Source organism: Dendroctonus ponderosae, unplaced genomic scaffold (genome assembly GCF_020466585.1).
Source record: "Dendroctonus ponderosae isolate FM_Combo_2020 unplaced genomic scaffold, Dpon_F_20191213v2 Dpon_F_20191213_1, whole genome shotgun sequence".
Taxonomy (NCBI): domain Eukaryota; kingdom Metazoa; phylum Arthropoda; class Insecta; order Coleoptera; family Curculionidae; genus Dendroctonus; species Dendroctonus ponderosae.
Genome location: NW_026017110.1, coordinates 19750255 through 19770359, shown reverse-complemented (window position 1 = coordinate 19770359; position 20105 = coordinate 19750255). Strand labels below are relative to the sequence as shown.

The following is a 20105-nucleotide window of genomic DNA, read 5'->3' as shown; positions in this document are numbered from 1 at the left end:
TATTATTCTGTGTGTTAAAAGCGATCATTTGTTTCCTTTGCACGGCAACAGGTTCTGACTAGGAAATTGCGTTTCCTGGAATATTTACTGTTTAATTTGCAAGCACTTAGAAGTAATGAAACATCGGCCGTTCCCAGTATCTTTGTATACAATTTCTTAATATGATTTGTTTAATCAATAATATTGTTATAGAAACATGTGCGCAGGATTGATGATTTCAAATTATCTAGACTCTCTAAGTTGCTAGTTATAATTGTTGCGAATTAACTTTGCTTTTGAATGTGAATTCTAGAGGAAGGTAACAAATTTATGGAAATTCCCCGTGTTCCATTAGAATATTATTATTCAAAATGGCTTTATTACTCTTATACATTGGAGAATACAGTGAATAGATACGTTCATTTCAATTCACTATGGGTATGCACCGGGTGTTGAAAAATGCAAGCAATATAAAAAAAAACATATATATTTTTAACAATTTGTTACAGAGATTAATCGATACCATTTATTGCAAAGTAATGTATTACTTTAAATTAATTTAATAATTAATCAAGCGTATTTCTTGAGGAAATATTAAGCGAATATGAATTGAACGTTAGGTAAAGAAAAAAGCTGCCAAGACTCAGTTAATACGGAAAAACAGTTCAACAAAATATTATCTAATTTCACATACAACAACGGCTTATATCTGAAGATTACTTGTTGTTGATAGTTCTCCCTATCTTCTAATGTGAGCAAAGACAGTAAAACGTTGAAGGGTCTCACCCAATAAGCGTTGAAATAATCCTCATATAAGCCAGAAACCTTTCAAAGAAATATGAACTAGTCTGTGGTTGAAATCCCCGGCATTTTAAATGTAATTTGGACTGCAATAATCCCTCAACAATCCTAGACTGGTTTTAAATAAAATGATATGTGGAGCGGGTTGGGACGGATTAGATGCGGAAAATCCACGTCAGAAATCCATCTTGTGACCTGTAATTAATTTTTCGATATCGCAGATTATGCAGAAACAAATCGTTTTACATGTGGATCATACACGCTAATGATATTTGGAGTGCAAAGCATGAGGGAAACCTTACGCTAATCGGAAATCAATCATCATCAATCAAATGGTCTAGTTTTCATCAATTACCAGCAATTTTTATAATAATGTTTGTCTAAGGAATAATGATGAATACAAAATTAAATAAATTAAGATTTTATAGGTTTTCACAATTATTAACTTGGAGTTTTTTGAGGAAGGTATCGAAACTCTCAATTAAACGAAGTCTGCAAAATATAATAAAAAATATTTGATTCATGAAGTGATAACCAGCAACAGTTTTATCAAGTAATACATTTTGATCCCTTTTCCAATCACCCAAAAAATATTTTGCGTTCTCTTGAAACTAAGCAACTTAGTAGAATCCCTCTTCTATATACCTAGACCCAAATTCATATTACTTTACTAATACATTATCATTTTTGATTGATTTGAATTATATCCGAAAGCAAAATTGAGGTTTTTAATATTCAAAGCAAACGCACTTTCCTTTAAGGAAGAAAATCTGATTTTCTCATTAATTTTTTTATTAGGGCATAAGCAGGCTGCAAGCCAAGTAGACTAAGAGGAGATAATTAAGTGTTCTGGTAAACAATACATTGTTGTTTAAATGTATATTTAATGGATGTCGTCTTTAACCAGAATGCCCTGCTTCAATTAGTTAGCCATTACTAAACTAGGTCTTCAGGTCTCAAAGTAAGAATATTGGTATTTAAATATTATCTCAAAACATCATCTGAACTTAATTATTCATAGCCTTTCTCCTGTAAGAAGCCTAATATCCCTACACAGAAACGATAATAATAGCTTATAACCGTCACTATTATTGAAGTGACTTTGAAATTCTATCTCGATAATCAAAAAGTGGATTGAAGCCAATCAGCCGATGTGTAACTATCTGTTAGTTGCAAATAAAAGTATCCGCTTCCGGACTGTAGGTTTTCATTGTTAAGAGTTCGTTCTAATTGTGGGTTTAGAAAGCTGCTTCGGATTTAAATTGCTAGTATTTTTCAGTTTTCTACAACCTTTCACTTGGTTTGCGTTTTTAGTATAAATCAGTCATAAATAATATCATCAGTTAAAGAGACACCCACTGACCTAGTTATTAATGACCGGCAAATTCTGCAAGATACCGTTGACCAAGAATAATTCCTTCTGCTCTCCCGATTTAGTCTAATGAGCCGTTTAATTAGCATGGTGCATATCGAAAGGATGTTTATCGTATAATTTTGCTGTAGGAATCAATGTTGCAACAGCTTCACTTTGCAATTATAGATATTCAAATCTTTGCCGATATGTACAGGAAGCACTGTAATTTATTAGTATAAAAGGTGTCAAAAATAGAACTACAGTTAGCCGCGGAAAGTACCATGTATAAGCTAGTGCAACTTGCTTTTATTTCTCACATTTACGGCTCATCAAAAAGAGGGCATTTCCATTTAATTTACTTTAGGCATTGCCATTTAGTTACAGTTTGATGCAATTATTGAAATTAATTCAAATTACTAGGTTTATTTACTTAAATAGTAAATTTACAGTTTTTACAATTGGATATCTCAAGTGGAAGAATGCAAGCTTTCACATCGACCATTTCCTTATCAAGTTATATTTCCTGACTTTTTCACATTTAATTAGCCAATAAATTGCGATAATTAGTACTTGAGTAAATGTGATGGTGCTTCGCTTATGAGATTTGCTCTCGCATACATAAGTGGAAAAATTCTTGCAAAATACTTTTTAAAAAAATTATAAATGGCGATATGTCGAAAAGTATTTCAATAACAAAAAAATCCAATAATACGTCTATTAAAATATAATGGGAAAAATTATTGACGTTGTGATTAACCCACTACCCTCTGCCAAAATGGACCCTAAGCACCCCAAACTCATTTTTTAATCAGTACGTTTATAGTTGCGGCATAATACCGGGAATGATTTTCAATAAACATTTCAATGGATCCAAGGTTTCATTAAATTCGACAAGAATTTAATGACGTTTATGAAATGAAAATTTTGGAAAATTTTCGCCAGATTTCAAAGAACTTTTGCGGGACACATTTCGAATTGAGATTTTCAAAAACAAATTTCTCAGAAACGATCATTACTCTACAAGTTCAGATTTATGTGTTCAGTAAAGAAGCGTGCGCTCTAAATGTCGTCAAAATTTTGAATTTCACTCATCGTTAAGAAAATTTTGCTTAGGATTTGGAAAAACTGCCGCTGACACATTTTGCATCGCGTTTTTAGAAATTAAAATTCTCAGACGAAAAATACTCTACAAGGTCAGAGTTGTGCTTTCAGTAAAGAAGAGTGCGCTCTAAACGTCGTAAAACTTTCTTCAAACCATAAAAAATTCATTCAAATCACATGAAATCCTGAATTTTGTGCGCTTCGTAAATGTTGATTTGAAAATGAACGCTTTTACGCAGCTAATGTTTCCGTCGATTTCGCAATAAAAAAAAAACAGGCAAAACTAAAACTCTTGACTTTTCTTTATGAATATATGAAAATTTTTGCATATATGAAACTGTTCTTTGGAGGCAAGCTCCAGATGAGCTTGATGTTAAAATACAAAGCCGCCCAAAAATATTCCCAAAGTTAAAAAATTTCTTGTGAAGGAATCAATGGTTTAATTGGAACCAAATCCTCACGATCAGTAACCTGATGCTTCTTGTATGAATACTGGAATCCAAATTTCAATATCTGAAGCGGCTCTTCAGCGAATAGCTTCAGAATGAGCTTGATATAAAAATTCAAAGCCACCCAAAATATTGCCAAAGTTTCAAAATTAACTACGAAAGAACCAATAGCTCAATCGCTACCAAATCCACTAAAAGTCTACTGGGACAAAATGTTCTACATGTACATGACAACCAGAGGCAAAGTAATGCTAAGCTTACCGAAAGCTGCGTAGTGCCACCTGAAAAGAAAGGCGAAAATGTGTTTAATACAGCAGGAAATCTGTCCAAAGCCAAACTTATTTAAAATCAGCAAAGCAAATGGAGAGAAATATAAAGAATCCATAAAACTGCAGTTGCTTGTCGGAAAACTCAACTCAGTTCAAGCTAAGATATGTATAGATTACAGATCATGCTTACCAGCTTTCTGCAAGCTGGAGCCCCCGTCCTCCATTTTCTACACATACATCCACAAAAAGTTCACTACACTTTCACAAACTACCGCACTTGAGACAACCCTCCCACTATGGTACTTTATTTCCCATCTAAGAACCACTAGACCGATGTCGTCCACTGTCGGTAGCAAATAATACACCTTTTCGAAAAATACACCAAAAAAGTACAGCATAAACATTATTATTTATTCATTTGCATGTTCGCTTTTTCGATGATTAATTGCTCTGATCTTTCTTGGCAGTTTGGATTCAGTTCAGTTATTTTAGTTTCGATTATATTACTACATTTAGAATATTACTAATGTTATTATATTGAGAATTTCGAAATTACCTTTCTGCATTTTCTATCATTATCAGTCAATCCGTATCAATTTGCCTGTTCGTTAAGACTTGGAACGAATGGGTTATTTGAAGGAGAAAACATCGGAAAGCAAAAATCGATTGTGAATGACGAAGAAGCCAACTTGCAGTTTTTTGTCTTTCACGGTTCATCCCTCGGCCTTTCTATGCAAAACTGTCGGTTTTATATGCAATCGGAAGCCATTTATTTTGTTATAATTAGTTCGGGCCTTTAGATCTTCACGATTTTCGACTATCGGTAGACTCTTTGCTTAAAACATAACGAAAAGCAAATATTTGAAGAAATAAACATAACTGCGAGTAGTAATCTAATTTTTTCGGGATGGCAACTGAAATCTGCCAATGTAGGTGTATCGAAATTTGGGAAACCAGATTATCTCCACGACGATTGCTAAAAAATAAATAAAATTTTAATGCTTAATCCAACATTCTTCATAGTTCAAAGGCGTTAAAGAATTTGACTGAAAAATTTGAAAACCGGTAAATTGTCAATAACGGATATTTTTAGTGCGAATTTCGATGTTATGACCTGTCTTCGATAATGGATAGATAACTTTTTTGTGGTTGTCCTAAGCTCAGCCTTTTAAACATAAACGCTTTGATTAATCTCTGGAGTTGTTTATAAGTGAAAGAAAATTAAAAGTTCACGCAGCCACAGGAGCACCAACTGCTGCACCAGCTTGATCTTCGTCAAAATGCCCACATCCAAGCACTTGTTTCAGGTGTACATAAAGATGAAAATCATGAGGTGACAAGTCTGGATGGTAGGCAAGATGTTCCAACGTTTTCATGAAAAATGCGTGCATCGATCGTGGAGTGAATCGACGCAAAAAGTACCTTGTGGAACAAAAAAAATAGTTACTATCACTTTTCTGGCAGGTATCGGAAGTGTTATTTTGAGGCTAAATATGACAAGAGACGCTAGGGCGGAAATACTATGATGCTTGATTTTACTGCGGGCATATTTGTTAGGTCTGAACATCGAAAAGTAAATCACCGATTTAGTTCACAATCTTTAACGTTATTAGGAATTGAAAAAACTAAATGGTAGCAGAAAACGACGATATTCTTTTTACATACAGGAAAGAGCAGAAAGTCCTATTCGACAAATGTCAAAAAAAATCAGTTTTTCCGGAATATTCGAGTGTTTCCAAACGGCTATATAAAGCAAGCGCGACGCGCCCTAATCAGGTTAAATAGTAGTGCCATCATTGTTGGTTATAATTCAGGCTGTGTTTATTAGATTGTGTTTACAAACAGAGCGAGTTACTGGAATCTTTCGAACCCCCCAGAACAACAGCCCCGACAGGCTGGAAACGGGTCGTGGGGTTTCCAAATTTGTACCTGCTTTTCATTCATTCATCAGATACCTTTGACGCCTCGATAGATGATCCGAAATTTTTTATTTTTCTTCAAAAGGGAAACATTTTAATTATTTTCAGTCCGCGGTAGAGCGTGATAGACATGTCCTGAGCAAGAGCTCAGAACCGTGTTCACTTTTGCGCAGTTTCTTTCAACTCCATGTACTAACTTCTAAAAGTTTGTAATTCGATTTTTTTATCTGTAAACATGATAATCGCCATTGAGATTTGTTTACAGTACAGCCAACCTAACCGAGCCCGTACGACTTCAGAACCGTTTTCAATTGTCCGTAGCAATGGGGCCGGTAAATATGTTTTTGATGGGCCTCATCGATTAACCTTTATGTCAGAGTAATGTTTTAAATGCGACTTCTTTCACGGTGCATTACTCTTGGTTGTATCATACTTACTTTCTATACCATTGTCGTGACTCGGGTTTCGATCGTTTCGTGGTTACATTGTTGCAGTCTTTCTTCGACCGGATGATATTTTTGACACTCGCTATTTGATTGTGTGGTAACCGATTGGGCTACGTCGAAATTGAATGAGATGTTATTTATGTGGGTCGCGCGAACCGATGGAATGCAATGGTGTTTATATTATAAAATATAATAAAATGTGCAGTTATCTGTAAATGCCTGTAAAGGCCATGAGCTTAAATGAAATCCGCAGATCTTCAGGATAAGGATGATAATCGCACAACTGAACGCTTGAGAAAGTTCAATAGAACGTCTGATACTCACTGACCATTTGAAACTGATAAGTGAACAACGAAAATGTCGCTCTACATTAAGTGTTTCCACTCGCATGTTTGCACAAAATCTGAAATATCTTATCGACGACAACTTTTCGGAGAAACTCGTTAATAACCTAACTAGAATTACTGATGATTTTCATCTGCAAGTTGCATGGGACTTGATATGATATAATTAAATGTCTTGATCTTGAATCTTGTCTTGAATTTGACAGGTTGTCAACATTTTATTTAACTGTCAACGGTTCGAATGAAAATGGTTCGCTTCGAATGAAGATCGTTCGAATTAAATAAAAAAATGTTTATCATTCGAATGAAGATCTGGAGTTTCCAAGCTCGTCAAATATGGTTAGATTAAGGCGATTTTTGAGCTGATAGCTTTACTCGTAAATTAGATTCTGCTGTCAATATTATGTCAAAGAGCAGGCTCTTTGGCCACCATTTTTATTCACTGTTCAATTGACTGATCAATACGAGACTCTAACTGGAGACTAACAATATTTCATTTGAAATTCAAACAGCGACTAAATGTTTCCTAACCGAACGCGGTACATTCGCAAGATACGACATTTGACTAAATCTGTCTTTGAAAATATCTGTTCGTTGGAATAATATTAAATATAGCATAATTTTCTTTTACGACTAAGTAGGTAGATTTTATCGTTCCACTGTGTGTTACCATGACAACGTCAAAACTATTCGCCTACAAACGTTCGTGTATGTCAATTTGAAGTTTGGAAGTTGTAGTTTCTGGTGAAGTGATTTTGGGCAAATTTTAATTAGTTGTGGATAAATTAGAGTATTAATGTTCGGTTATTATGGTTATTTTTCCTTATGATGACCAGTTCGACCTTAAATAACATACTGTAAATGCTCGTTCACATGGTGACGTTAATGTTTTGGCGTCTAACGTCGTCCACAACAGTGTCATTGTCTGAACAGTTGGAGGTCATACACCGTGACAGTGGCTACTGTCACGGCATTAGATGTCACGACATTAATGTCACCGTGTGAACGAGCTTTTAGGTGCTGGGAAAGTTTGACATTTATTTTTACTATTACGACTACTAAATCTAAAATATGTTTTTTCAAATCGTTTCTTTCAGTTTTCAAAGCAGAAAAAATTGCCCCTAAAGATGAGAACCTTTTAAATTTATTCGTTTGAGCGTTTACCAGTTGAAAAAATGCCTGACTCTCACGGTCTGGTAAGCTTAATGATCCTCAGCTCTGTCTTTGGAAAATGCATTTGTACTGCTTCTCAGATTTAGAAAAATTGAGTCTTTAATGAGAATGACAGGGGCAACTTGAAAATAGCAAGTCATAATTACAGAAAAAAAAACATTAAAAATAGAGGTCACATCCAACACGCGAGATCCCAAAGAAAAACGCGTCACCAACAAGTCAAATATGGTCGAGTGGTTTTGATGTTATTAAGCAGCGCCCAACAAAATTGCCATTTAAACTTATTTTTGCGCCACCCTATACATATTACATTAGATAATTCGAAATCCCAAATCATGGAAAGAAATCGCCTAATATCGCTCGATGTAACTTGATGCCAAGATTCCTTTTAAAAGTACATGCTGAGAAGAACGTCTTTGAAGAAGGTTTCTAATTAAATAATATTTATTTCACATTTTTTAAACACGGTGTTCAAATCTGGCCATTAACGTTATAATCTGGTTCGTTCCTATCGAACTCATACAGCAAGATGGGTATTAAATACAGTGTTTTAAGAGATCTTTGTCGCATTAATATAGTAAATAATACAAAATTATTTGAAACAGATTTTCAGCTCTGATCAATAAAGGCTTTTGTCTGTAGTCTTTTCAATTATAAACTTGTTACTGTATTTCGTCAGCCAAAAGAAATGATAGCAAACAACTCATAACAGTGCCATAATATAGATTTGTCAAGGCTGCAGACAATGTTTTAAATCCACATACCTACTTCCTATTTGAAAACAACTTTTACTCAGAAATATTTTGTTTAACATTGAATTGAACCGAATTGAATCTAAATTATAAAACTGCATTTTTTGAACACCAAACCTGCAGAAACATTTTCTTTGAGGACTAGCAGAAAATTCATGAATCCAATAAGTTTCAAAGCAACAAGCGCCACGCTTACACTATAGTGAAACAATATCCGGCTCGAAGGACCAAAATGTGCAACTGTTACTACCAGCAACAATTACTGTACTTTACTATAAAATAGCTAACGTAAAAGCGCACATTGCAGAACAGAAATAATTCCTTGCTGTATTTATTCAAATATGAAGAGCGTTGCTTTTTGCGCTTCAAAGTCTCAGGTTGTTTATACCACTTCAACATATGGGAATTTACATTGCAAGCTGACATAAAGCCATATGCTGAATGCTCGCTCACGCTAATAAAAACATCATTCCTGACATTTGCCTTGTACCCAGATAATGGTCGGTGAATTGTGTGGGATTTAAGTTGAGCACTTTCGCCAAACGTAAGCTTTCCATGATAATTCCGTTACAATCCGTACCTCATTAGAATTTGCCAACTATGCAAACTGTTCCTGGTGCTGGGAGAGGAGAAGAGTTGGGCAAAGACAAGTCAAACTTTGAAGAATTGCAGCTGCAAATAACAGATTGAGAGAATTGCCTTTTATTTTAAAACTATTCGAGAAACAGCCTTGAAACACTCTCTGCTCCAAGACGACATTGACCTCTATACATAAGTTTGGGCAGGCCCATGTACAAAAAAGCTGTATAATGACCTAGCCAACCGAGATGTTAGTAAACATATGGGCAATTATAGCGGAAGAAGCATGAAGCAACAGATAAAAATAACCATTACGTTATTTTGTTGTGAAGAGCCACTTACAGATCTGCTTTGATGATTCGCAAAGTGCCAAGATAGGCGGACAGGATCAGGCTATTACATGAAGTAAAGGATCGGTTTAAATGAACTGAAAAATCTCAAGTTAACTGAATGGATCAAGTTAGCTCAAAAAATATTCTGATTTTAATGTCGTATGAGTGAATAAAAATTACAAGTTGATATGCTGACCGGGAAATTTATCTAGTCAAACCGGACCAACTTAAGAAAGACGATTTACGACGCATACGGCCCTTAGTCTTTTATAGTTACGACATTTTCTCATGCTAGTTACCACTCACTTTAGTCAAGTCACATTTTAGTCTATTGGGTGCGAGTTTGACTTTTCCAAAAGAGCGACTATTTATTAAGCTGTCGCGTAATAGGACGGCTTTTTCTTTATTATGCACGGCATTGTCGTGAAGTAACTGTAAGCTAAGCGGTACCTGCCGAGAAAAACGAGATTGTAGTTTTCGTGAAATTAAAATCTTGATTGCTATGGTATTTATGCATGATAGCTTCGAACCAATTGATAACGTTGATTACGATCACAAATCTGAAAAATTACTTGTTTACAACATTTTTTGTTTAATGCATCGAGCACAATCCGTTTCACCTTTTTATATTGAATGTTTATTTAATTTAACTGGTCAGTTTGGATTGCAATCTATGTGTTTTTCTTGAATAGTAATTTTTACCTCACTCTCGGAGATTGAAGCTTGCTGAACATGAAATAAGTTCATAATTTGTTTAATTTATTGGTATTATTTTATAGTGTTTTATAATACTATATCCAGACACAAGGGCGTGGAAAAATATGAAATTTCTAGTAAAGTAACAAACTATTTTTTAAAAAAATTATTTATAATATACTTGTTTATAATATATTTGCTTGTGTCAGATAAGGATGCATTGTATGGCGATCTCCGTAACCGTAAGAGATACTAAGTCGGTTCAATTAGGAAAAAGTTGCCCATTCAGTGGGTTTTTTTTGCTAAAAACAAGTTTGTTTGCATTTTTGAGATATTTAGAAAAAAGTTATTTTTCGGATTTTCGTTTTTATTCATTTTTGAAGTTATTTCAAATCACAAAAATGCCATATCATGTCATTTTCGAGCTCTAGAAGATGGTGACTATGAAATCTAATTATAATATTAATGTAATTGCAACGTTTCGTGGCTTAGAAATCATCATCAGCTTTTGTTTTTTATATGCAAAAAAAGTACAAAGCGTATTAAATAATAGCGATCAATAATGTATAACACAGTACGATTCTTGCGCCAAGAAAAACATTTTTTTATAAATTACATCTAAATTACTGCTAAAACCAGAAACAAAAGCAAAAAAGTTGAAAGTTAGCCGCTGAAATTTGACCTATTTAATTGGTCTTATTTCAGGACATTTCTGTCTAAAAAGGCATATTTGATATAAAAAAATTGACACAAGAACCGGTTCAAATCGTCTGTGTTACACATCGTTAAATTTGCTATAAAAAAGCTACGTGATGTACTTTTTTGGTTCCGTATGAAAAATAAGTTGAGGATGGTTTCAAAGAAACGAAACGTTGCAATACATTTGCATAGACACCATCTTGTAGAGCTCGAAAAGGTGCCATGAGAAAGTATTTTTTGTTTTTTTATATGATTTGAAATTACTTCAGTCTGAAGTTTATTCTGAATACTTCAAGAAAAAAAAACCTGATTTTCGAAAACGGCTCTCTAATTCTGCAACTTTTTGCTAATTTAACGAGCTAATTTTAAGAGTTCGTATCTCTTACGGTTTGGGAGTTCCCTATGCACTGCATCCTTATCTTGGTCACCCTGTATATACCTGAATATGAAATATACGAGTCCCCATAAATGTGTGTATATTTTCGTATGCATGTACAGGGTGTTTATGGAAAGATACAGTGCATTAGTTTGTCTCGATCAGCCTTCATTTTGTTCAAAGTTTTGAGTTCGTTATATTTTTATTCTTGCATCTGCCTTTTTCAGTATTACGTTATATATTTATTTATGCAATTTGCTAAAATAAAATTGGGTTAATGATGTAGTAGACACCTCAGTTTAAATACTTGTTAAGAAAACCTTTCTTTGGAAATACAGTAATAAATAATTAGAGGCAAACAGAGTTAATGACCAATATTTGTAATCAATTGAAATTAAACAACATTCCTACTGTCGGTAATTTCTCTATGGTTCAGTTCATACTTCTGATTCAATCATTATTATTTTTAATTTACAGCGATAATCGTATTCATTATCATTTCATAATAAAACACATCCGGACTTTAATTATCGAAATTTTTCAGGTTTAATACTCAAATAAGAAGTTGTACAGTTATTTTTATTTTTACACAACATTTCCAATAAGACAGAATTAGATCAATAATTTTTTAAAATTTTTGAAAATGCCTACTTTTTTAAAATACACACCACTGCCCACTGAAGAGAAGAAAAACACAGACAATTATCACAAGAGAAAAACTATTTAAAACTGAAACAAAACAATCAACTGCTATGATTGCATTAAGCGGCTTTTATTTTTGAGAATTCAAAATTATTGTTTTGACAATTTTATTAAATTTCGTAATATATAAATATACATGAAAGAAACATTTCCAAGGGAACAAACTGGATGAACAGAAAGCGGTTGCTACACCATAAAACCGATCGCTCTACTTTAATACGGTTGTATAGTTCCCATAATTTATTCCGTATTTCAAATATTCTAAGGTTAATATTTAAAAAACTACAAAAGTAGGTACAAACAATGGCATTTGGCTTTCAATTGTTATCAGTTTACTTTTTACAAGCTTAAACTTTAAAAAAACATGCAAAATATTGCGTACTGTTCTCATATCATCAGATGAAGATAACTATATCATTTTTAGTCTATCCGTATAAACATTGTTATCATAAGACCTGTAATATAAGGATATTATTTGAAATTTACTACTAAAGTGTGGACTGAATTTTTTTTTACAACCGTTTATTCATAATGGATTACGAGCGGAAACCAATTGCAAAATTTTCTCCTGCAGGTGCCTGCGCTCAACAAATTATGATTTTATCTTTGTTAAATCAGTTTTGGTTAATCAATTTTCAATTTTGGCTTCCTTTCACATCCCGTTTTTAATTATTATCTTCCAAAACTTACAACTAGGTTGAATATGTGTCTAAATTAAGATACACGATTGCTAGTAATCGTCGATTGTTATCGTCTCGCCATTGACTGCATACAATAGGCTAATAATGTTTGATAGTCTATTAATAGATTAATTAACAAAATCTTCCGCTAATTAAACATTACAATGGGCGGACAAACAACTAATTAACTAGTTCACAGTTTATATATAACATATTTGGTGGCAACTATTAGACAGTAAATTAACTGACCAAACTGGTTTCTGAGTTAGTAGTCGGCAGAAACGGCGCTTGCTAAAAGTTAACTATCCACCCAATTTGATAATTACTCTAAGTATTGCGAGGAAAATTAATAACGCGCCTTTTCGAATGTGAAGAGAGTCGCATTCTCGCTATTATGTCCAGAAAGCTGAACTCTCGAGCTCTTCCCTATTAAGAACCCGGCATTTTTTCAACAGCAAAATGTCGCTCGCGCAAGGTTAAGAACCTATTTTGAAATGTTTTGAAAACTCTTCCAGCAAACATAATAACGCCTCGTTTCGAATATAAACAGAGTAGCATTGTCCTCAGCATGTTTTAAAAAGTCAACTCTCTAGGACTTCTTTATGGACAATTTTTTTTCAAATACAGCTTGCCCAAATTTAAACACTAAATTTGATAATTTAAAAAAATGTTCCAGGAAAGATAATAACGCACTTTTTCGCTTCTGATAATTATTTGGTAAGACGAATTTCAGGTTTTGTAAATTACCCAATGAAACTATGTCTCCTCAAGTGACTTTACTGTCTCCGAAGACCATCAGCAAATAATTGCAATATAATTTTGTGATTGTTGCGGACTAGTTACTTCGAAGCAACAGTTCAGATTTGCAAATATACCCACAATTATGAAAAATGAGTCAAGCAAAAATTAACGTATTTTTTAATCAGCGCTACTGTTATTGTCACAAATCGAAAGCAATTTGTTTTGCAGTAATAATGTGTAGACATATGCTGTGATGAATATGCTACAATGAGTATTCAGCGGAATAATGCGATTAGTCACAAAACGGTTTGAGATTCTCATGCTTCTGGTAAAATTCAGCGCAATAAACCACACTAAATAAATGAATCGTTTATTACAAACTATATAAAAAGAAAATTCTACATACAAATGTAAGTAGATTAAGGTGGACAAATGTGCAAACATTTTTGGTTCTAGTTGTTGTTGCCTTTAAATCATATCTGCAATATTAACAATATTATACATGAGACAACAGTTCATTAACCGGGGAAAGTTGCAATAAAATGATGAAATTAGATTAAACTCTCAAAAAACCGTTTACAAGCAGTGCTTACTGTCCTATTTTAATAGTCAAAATTCGATAGGCCATTGCTTTGTTTCTGTTGTGCCCGTTTGGTATACACGGAAGCAACACAGAAAGCAGGTAAATAGTTTTTATCTATAATCTCAGTTTATGAGTAATGTTTGTCACAGCTCCCGAAAAATTGGAACGTTTATGTTTGCTTATCAATTACGAAATTTTTATACTCTAGTTAAAGGCCGTATCTATCGAATGCCGATAGGAAATATTCAATATCAATATTTGTTCAAAGCTAGAATTTAAGAAAAACCTATTTGCAATTTATATAATGTGAAATTTTTTTCAGGCGGAAAGACGAAAACGCCAAGAGGAAACCTGCGAATCTGATCGTATCAGCTCTTCTACTAATCTTGAATCCGTTGGAGAGCGCAGTTCCACCAGCAGTCCAGGTAAGGTAATCCCATATTCAAAAAACTCCAATTATGGATTTTTTAACACTAACAAAAAATAAAATAAAAAACATTGAATAAAATGGGACTGGGACCAGATATTAGTAGTCAACTTATCACTGCTGGGACTGCCGTTTCCACCTGGTCACGGCTAGTATCGTTTTTTACGCTGATAGTGATTCGAAATCGAATGATAAGATTCGATTTTGAAAAATTTTACGAGTTATATTTTTTATAATTTGACAAATACAATTTATTGTAAATGGTCTGCAGTTTTTGGTTATACTCCAAAGACCAAAGATCTAGTTAAAGTATCAGCAACTTTTTAAAATTTAATTTTAAAATTTACAAATAACTTTAACAACTTCAAAATCAATTTCAATTTGATTTGTAATTTTTGATCATTGTCTTTAATTTGAAAATTACTCTAAACGTGTTTACTGCATTACCACCTCCAATAGAATTTTAAAAATGTCGCTCTATAGAGATGTCTGCTTTTGTCTGGCTATTATTCAATCTTAATTTTGGAGTTTTACGAACTGGCGAAATTGTGATTATTGTACAGAAAATATATATTTTCCATTCACTTTGAAAATTGGAAGTTGGCTTCATAAAATAAGTCTGTGGTAAGTTTTTTTTTTCGCAAATTTTAGCCGCAGTGCTTTTTATGTGCTGCATTTGATTAAAAAAGAATGTCACATAATGGCTCAATGTAATTTACAATTTTTGATAAAACGTATCTGATTTCAGCAACATATTTTCATTGGATTTCTGAACATTTAACCAACAAGCAGAGTCTAATTGAGCCAATTGAATGAAGTAAATTCTAATCAACTCTGAGGCTGCTTTTAGAATTTTCGTGTTTTTTTATCATCCAACTGATGATATCTGTTGATGGCCATTTTTTTGTTAAGGCTTTAAAAATGTCGAAACTGTCTTATCACTTTAATTAAATGGACCACGCCTTCCATAGAACACGGTTAATAATTATCAGAAAATCAGCGGTTTAAAAAAGACCCTCTCAAATAATCGCCACAAAGTCGGGTAAAAGATTGATGTCGATAAACAACCGATTCTAAGCTACTACTCAATAATGCAATTGGCGCTGGCTTAAATGCAGCGATCTTCACTTAAATCACACTATAAATTAACTAAATCTAATAACGATTATGAACAAACAACAGTCACACTGTTTTCTCTCGTTCTCTATGTTTTTATTTTATTTTGAAAACTGTGTATCTTGCAGATATAGCAACCGACAAAAAGAATTTGTGTGTCATTTTGCTGCTTAAATTATTTTCTTATTCACTCATCCCCTGCTTCTTGCTTACACATTTTTTTAAATATTATCACCGGATACAAACTATACAAACCAATCATTTTTTTTAAATAGCTATTTATAAAACACATTAGAATTTTTGATTTTGGTATTCAAAATGAGTAAAAATACTTGGTGTGAACGACGCATCTTTTTTCTTCCATTTGCCAACTTAATGCAACCTTAATATACTTATTTAATAACGCTTGTTTTATTCTTCTGTGTCTGACAAACTACAGTTTTAAGTTGCCTTTATTCGCTTTAATCCATAGAAAACTTGTATTGTGAAATTGAAGACCCGCAAATAATGGCTGCTTTACTGTTATTACTTTTATAGTTTAAGATCTCTTCGAACCACGCACAACATTAAAGAAACATTTACCAAATCGTGACCGTTTTATACCACGTAAAAGTCGGATTTTCGTTTAAATCATAACAGAAACGGTATATGTACATAAAACAAGAGTTTCTTGTTCGACAACGGACTTTGTCTCAAACGCTACAAACTATGTATTTTATTTTACTTCTCAACCGCTACTTTTGCTCTCTTTGCGCTTCTTAATTCATAGATGATGAAAAACCACAATGTCCTCAAATATAGCTCGAAATATACAAGTACTTTGAAACAGTTATATTATGTTCAATTTGATAGAAACCTACAACGTTTTGCATCTTTGATATTTTCCAATAACTTACTTTTTACAACTTATACGTAGGTATATGCATTGTTAAGTTATTACTGATAAAAAATCACAATCCCGTTACATAGCTTTCTTTCATTTGATTCCATTACAAATGACTATGAAACTGGCGATTTACATCGATTCTATTCGTAAAATTGCACTGAAGACGAACCAGTTCCATACACAGTAGATTCGTTTATAATTATTACAGATGAAATATTTTTTAACTTTAAATTAAAATTTGCTACATTGAGTGAGGAAAATCGATCTATGCCCAATTCCGAACAGGTCGATTTGCTTCAATCCAATTGACTTTTATATTAGTGAGAGCCAAAAGAAAGTTAGAACCGAATTATGTCTGAGAATATGAAATTGAATTAAACTAATTTTTAAAACGCAATCGAAATTTTACTTTATTAATCGAATTTATAAAGATTAACAGGAACTTTTTTGGTGTTGTCTTTTAAGGACTTCAAAAATCACATCAATAACCTTGCTAAGCTATTCATAATGTGAACAGTTAACTAGTAGGCTAGCATTACTTAATTGGCAGATAAAGCCGAAGAAAACAATTCCAATCTGATCTTTTATCTTCAGCGTTAAAAGCTACTAGTAGGTAAGGTTGAGAGAAATTAAGCTAACCGTACATGAAAGCATCCAACATTTTTTCGCTTTCATAGTTAAGAACTCCCGACAATATTCAGGTGGTAAGAACGATGAAGAAAAACGATGAAAACAATAGATTGATTGACCTAACACAGAAAACGAAAAATAACTTCATACTTCAATTAAAAAAAAAACTGAAGCGAATCTATTGCTGGAGGTAAAATGCATAAAATGAATTGATTATTTAACAGTTTATTACATTTGGTTTGGTTTTCATCAGGTTTTAGTGACTTTTTCTTCATTCTGAATTATGGTTAGTTCTAGATTGTGGACATTCCAACTTCTGAAGTACTTGAATCCGTCTTTACTCAATTCTACAAATCTATTTGTTTATTTAAATATTGTGTGCAAAATGTCGTTTTTTGATCCAAATCATACACAAAGTTGAAGATTTATTTATTGTGTCTTCTGTATTAATTTCGTTGGAGTGTATGTATTAAAGTCGTTGAACAGCAAGTTCAAAACTATATTCCAAATCTTTCAAAGTCGAATTTCGGCTTACCTTATTATCCGTTGACCAGTAAAAAATTTTGCTTTTGCAACAATCATTGTTTCTTATATTAAAGACACTTTGGTGCGAGAAACTCCTGGGTAGAATAGACCTTGCCCAAAACTGGATTTCTGGTCAATTTATAATTATGAGATTTTTCTGGAGTACTGTTGTCTCGATGAAATAATCTTCAGTACTGGATGCATGTTGAAATGCGTGAACAGTTTTCGTTTTCGTCTGACAATGTTGCAAGTTTCGAAAGTGTCTTTGTTGATTCAGCAATAACGTGCTTTAGAAAATTCGCCACACTTCCTTGAATGTTTGTCATTCGCTGTTAACAAATGCAAATGTATCAAGCTGCCTGCACGTTCTTGAAATTATTCTTCGAGATTCGCCATGAATGTAAAATACATTCGAAAAATCTGCATTTGAATAACTACCACCTGTTATCTTCATTCGTAATGCCACCTCAAAAGCTTGAAACATTACTTTCTCATATAGAAGAAGTTCCGATTTCCGAGCTGGGAAAGTGTATTTTACATTTTTATTTCGAGTCGTGCTTCTGCTGTGCTTTATGTTACTTCACGGGCACTGTCCGAATAAACTCACGGATCTTTTCACATCGTTGCAGGACTGCAACGTTCGTAGTACCTAGGAGATAGTGAAAAAGTGAGTCCCCTCTTTTGGCATCTAACGCATAATTTTCTTTTTCGCTAAATCCCTCCTACTATTGATAGGCTTTCTGGTCCAAATCCGGTCTTTGGCGCTTCTTGCTTCATTTATTTCTTCAATTTCGCGTCCTTCAGAGGCTTGTCTGCCCAGTACTACCGCTCTACCAGGTAAATCGCGATTTAAAACACGCCAGTCTATTCTCGCACAACCTGCCGTACGTAACACCTTCATTATTCATTGTTTCGCGTTCAAATCTCGTATCGTGAGATAAGAATGTAATGCTATTTACGTTGAGGTGTTATCTCGAGATAATGCCTTAAATTAATTCCTAGTTTTTCAGAATTAGTTCAGTAGTTTTTCGGGTCGCGTTTGCGTCGGAGTCACCGGGAAAATGAGTGCTACATTGCCGCGAATTCGGATCGAGTCTCGTGGGGGAAAATTACATATAAAGGCGGATACTATTCCGAAAAATTTTCGAAAGTCCGCTACGTTGATGCGGTACAAAAAAGAACCGGCAAAAATAGTGGCTAGTGATATACCTAAAACTCCTAAACTGCTACCGAAAAATAGGAAGATTTTGAAATATAATTCGGGTAAGTCGCCATTACATGCTACGTACCTTGGTACCTTGGTAATCCTCCTGTTTATGATATTTGCCTTGTTTTTCTTACGCACTACTGTAGAACAAAGTACCGATGCACGGTTTTTAAAGTTGCATCAAACACATTCGTATTTGGGAATACACGTTTTATGGCGTTCATTCAGTCGTTTTGTTGATATGTTTTATCACTGACGAATCCACAGTACAACATGTAAAGTGTGATTCATTTCATGCAGAGACCGTTGCCTCTGTTTGTCCAGACACTTTGAAAATAAGACAATATTTACCGCCTAAGAACGTTGGTTGGTTGAAGTGTCTTTGAAATTCTCTTATCAATCGACTGGAATGGCATGGTTTTTACCATTTTCGTGTTTTTGCGCTTTTCGGATAACGCTTTATCTAGGAATTTCATTGTAACTCTAATTTTAGATAGTGTTGTGTTATCATTGTTAGCTTAAGAAAAATCCTTTTTATCAATCTTGATACGCATTACTACATGCAGGGCCGTCGTAAGAGCAAGTGCAAAACGTGACTAAAATATTGAAAGAAATTATCTTTGATTCATGCTAAGAAAATAATTTCGGAAAACGGACAAAAAATATCGGAAAGAGAAGAAGGTTGATGGGAAAAATGTATTAATTTGTAAACGACTTTAATGGTGTAATTGGAAGCATATACCGATATATTCTAAATCGACTTTAGCACAAGGAACCTGAATTGAAATTGAGAATAACCATATTTTCTTAACGAAAGCAGATGGAAGTCTACAAACGTTCCAAAAGTGGCCAATATGAAACTTTAGAGACTAATGCGGATGAATGTTTGCTCCCAATGCTAGCGAAAAGCGGTTTTAAATTGGTTACGCTTGTAAGATTATCTTGCGTGAGAACCTTTAGGGTAAAAATGTATGTTTCTTGCTTTGAAAATTTCCCAATTGCATCCAATAACTTTCACTCTTAAATTTGTCGAATTAGTAATAAGCCTTTTAGTGAATCTAATTAATTTATGGTTCTCTTTTTTAAAGAGTTGGGTCTTTTGCTTGATAGCTCTTTCTATGAGGATTTATCCAACATTCCCAGCAATTTCAATGGTTTCAAAGCATTTTTTTAAATTTGTTTAGGGAAGCAGCTGTCTAATGAATATCTTTCTCCTCTTCTCCGTTTGGGAATGTGATCCTCGTTCGAATTATTTAATCATTTTTTATTTAATTAATATGGCTTTAAAATTTTAATTACCTACCGCTGGTTCATCTGGGAGCAAAATGACCAGAAGTGA

The 20105-nt window shown here is 33.6% G+C and overlaps 1 protein-coding gene and 1 long non-coding RNA gene across 9 annotated transcripts in view; one reads left to right on the top strand and one right to left on the bottom strand.

The window, feature by feature from the left end:
* The window catches only part of LOC109544119 (protein lap4), a 107492-nt gene that overhangs the window by 45825 nt on the left and 41562 nt on the right, over nucleotides 1-20105 (top strand). For all 8 annotated transcript variants that reach the window (XM_048666860.1, XM_048666845.1, XM_048666858.1 and 5 more), the window contains one exon: nucleotides 14298-14400. In XM_048666860.1, the coding sequence (XP_048522817.1) occupies nucleotides 14298-14400 (103 nt within the window). The remainder of the gene's footprint in view (nucleotides 1-14297; nucleotides 14401-20105) is intronic.
* On the bottom strand, nucleotides 4344-19289 carry LOC125504779. Its single transcript, XR_007281691.1, has 2 exons — nucleotides 18849-19289; nucleotides 4344-5375 (listed from the first exon to the last, which is right to left on the bottom strand). It is a non-coding gene; the product is annotated as an uncharacterized LOC125504779 (long non-coding RNA).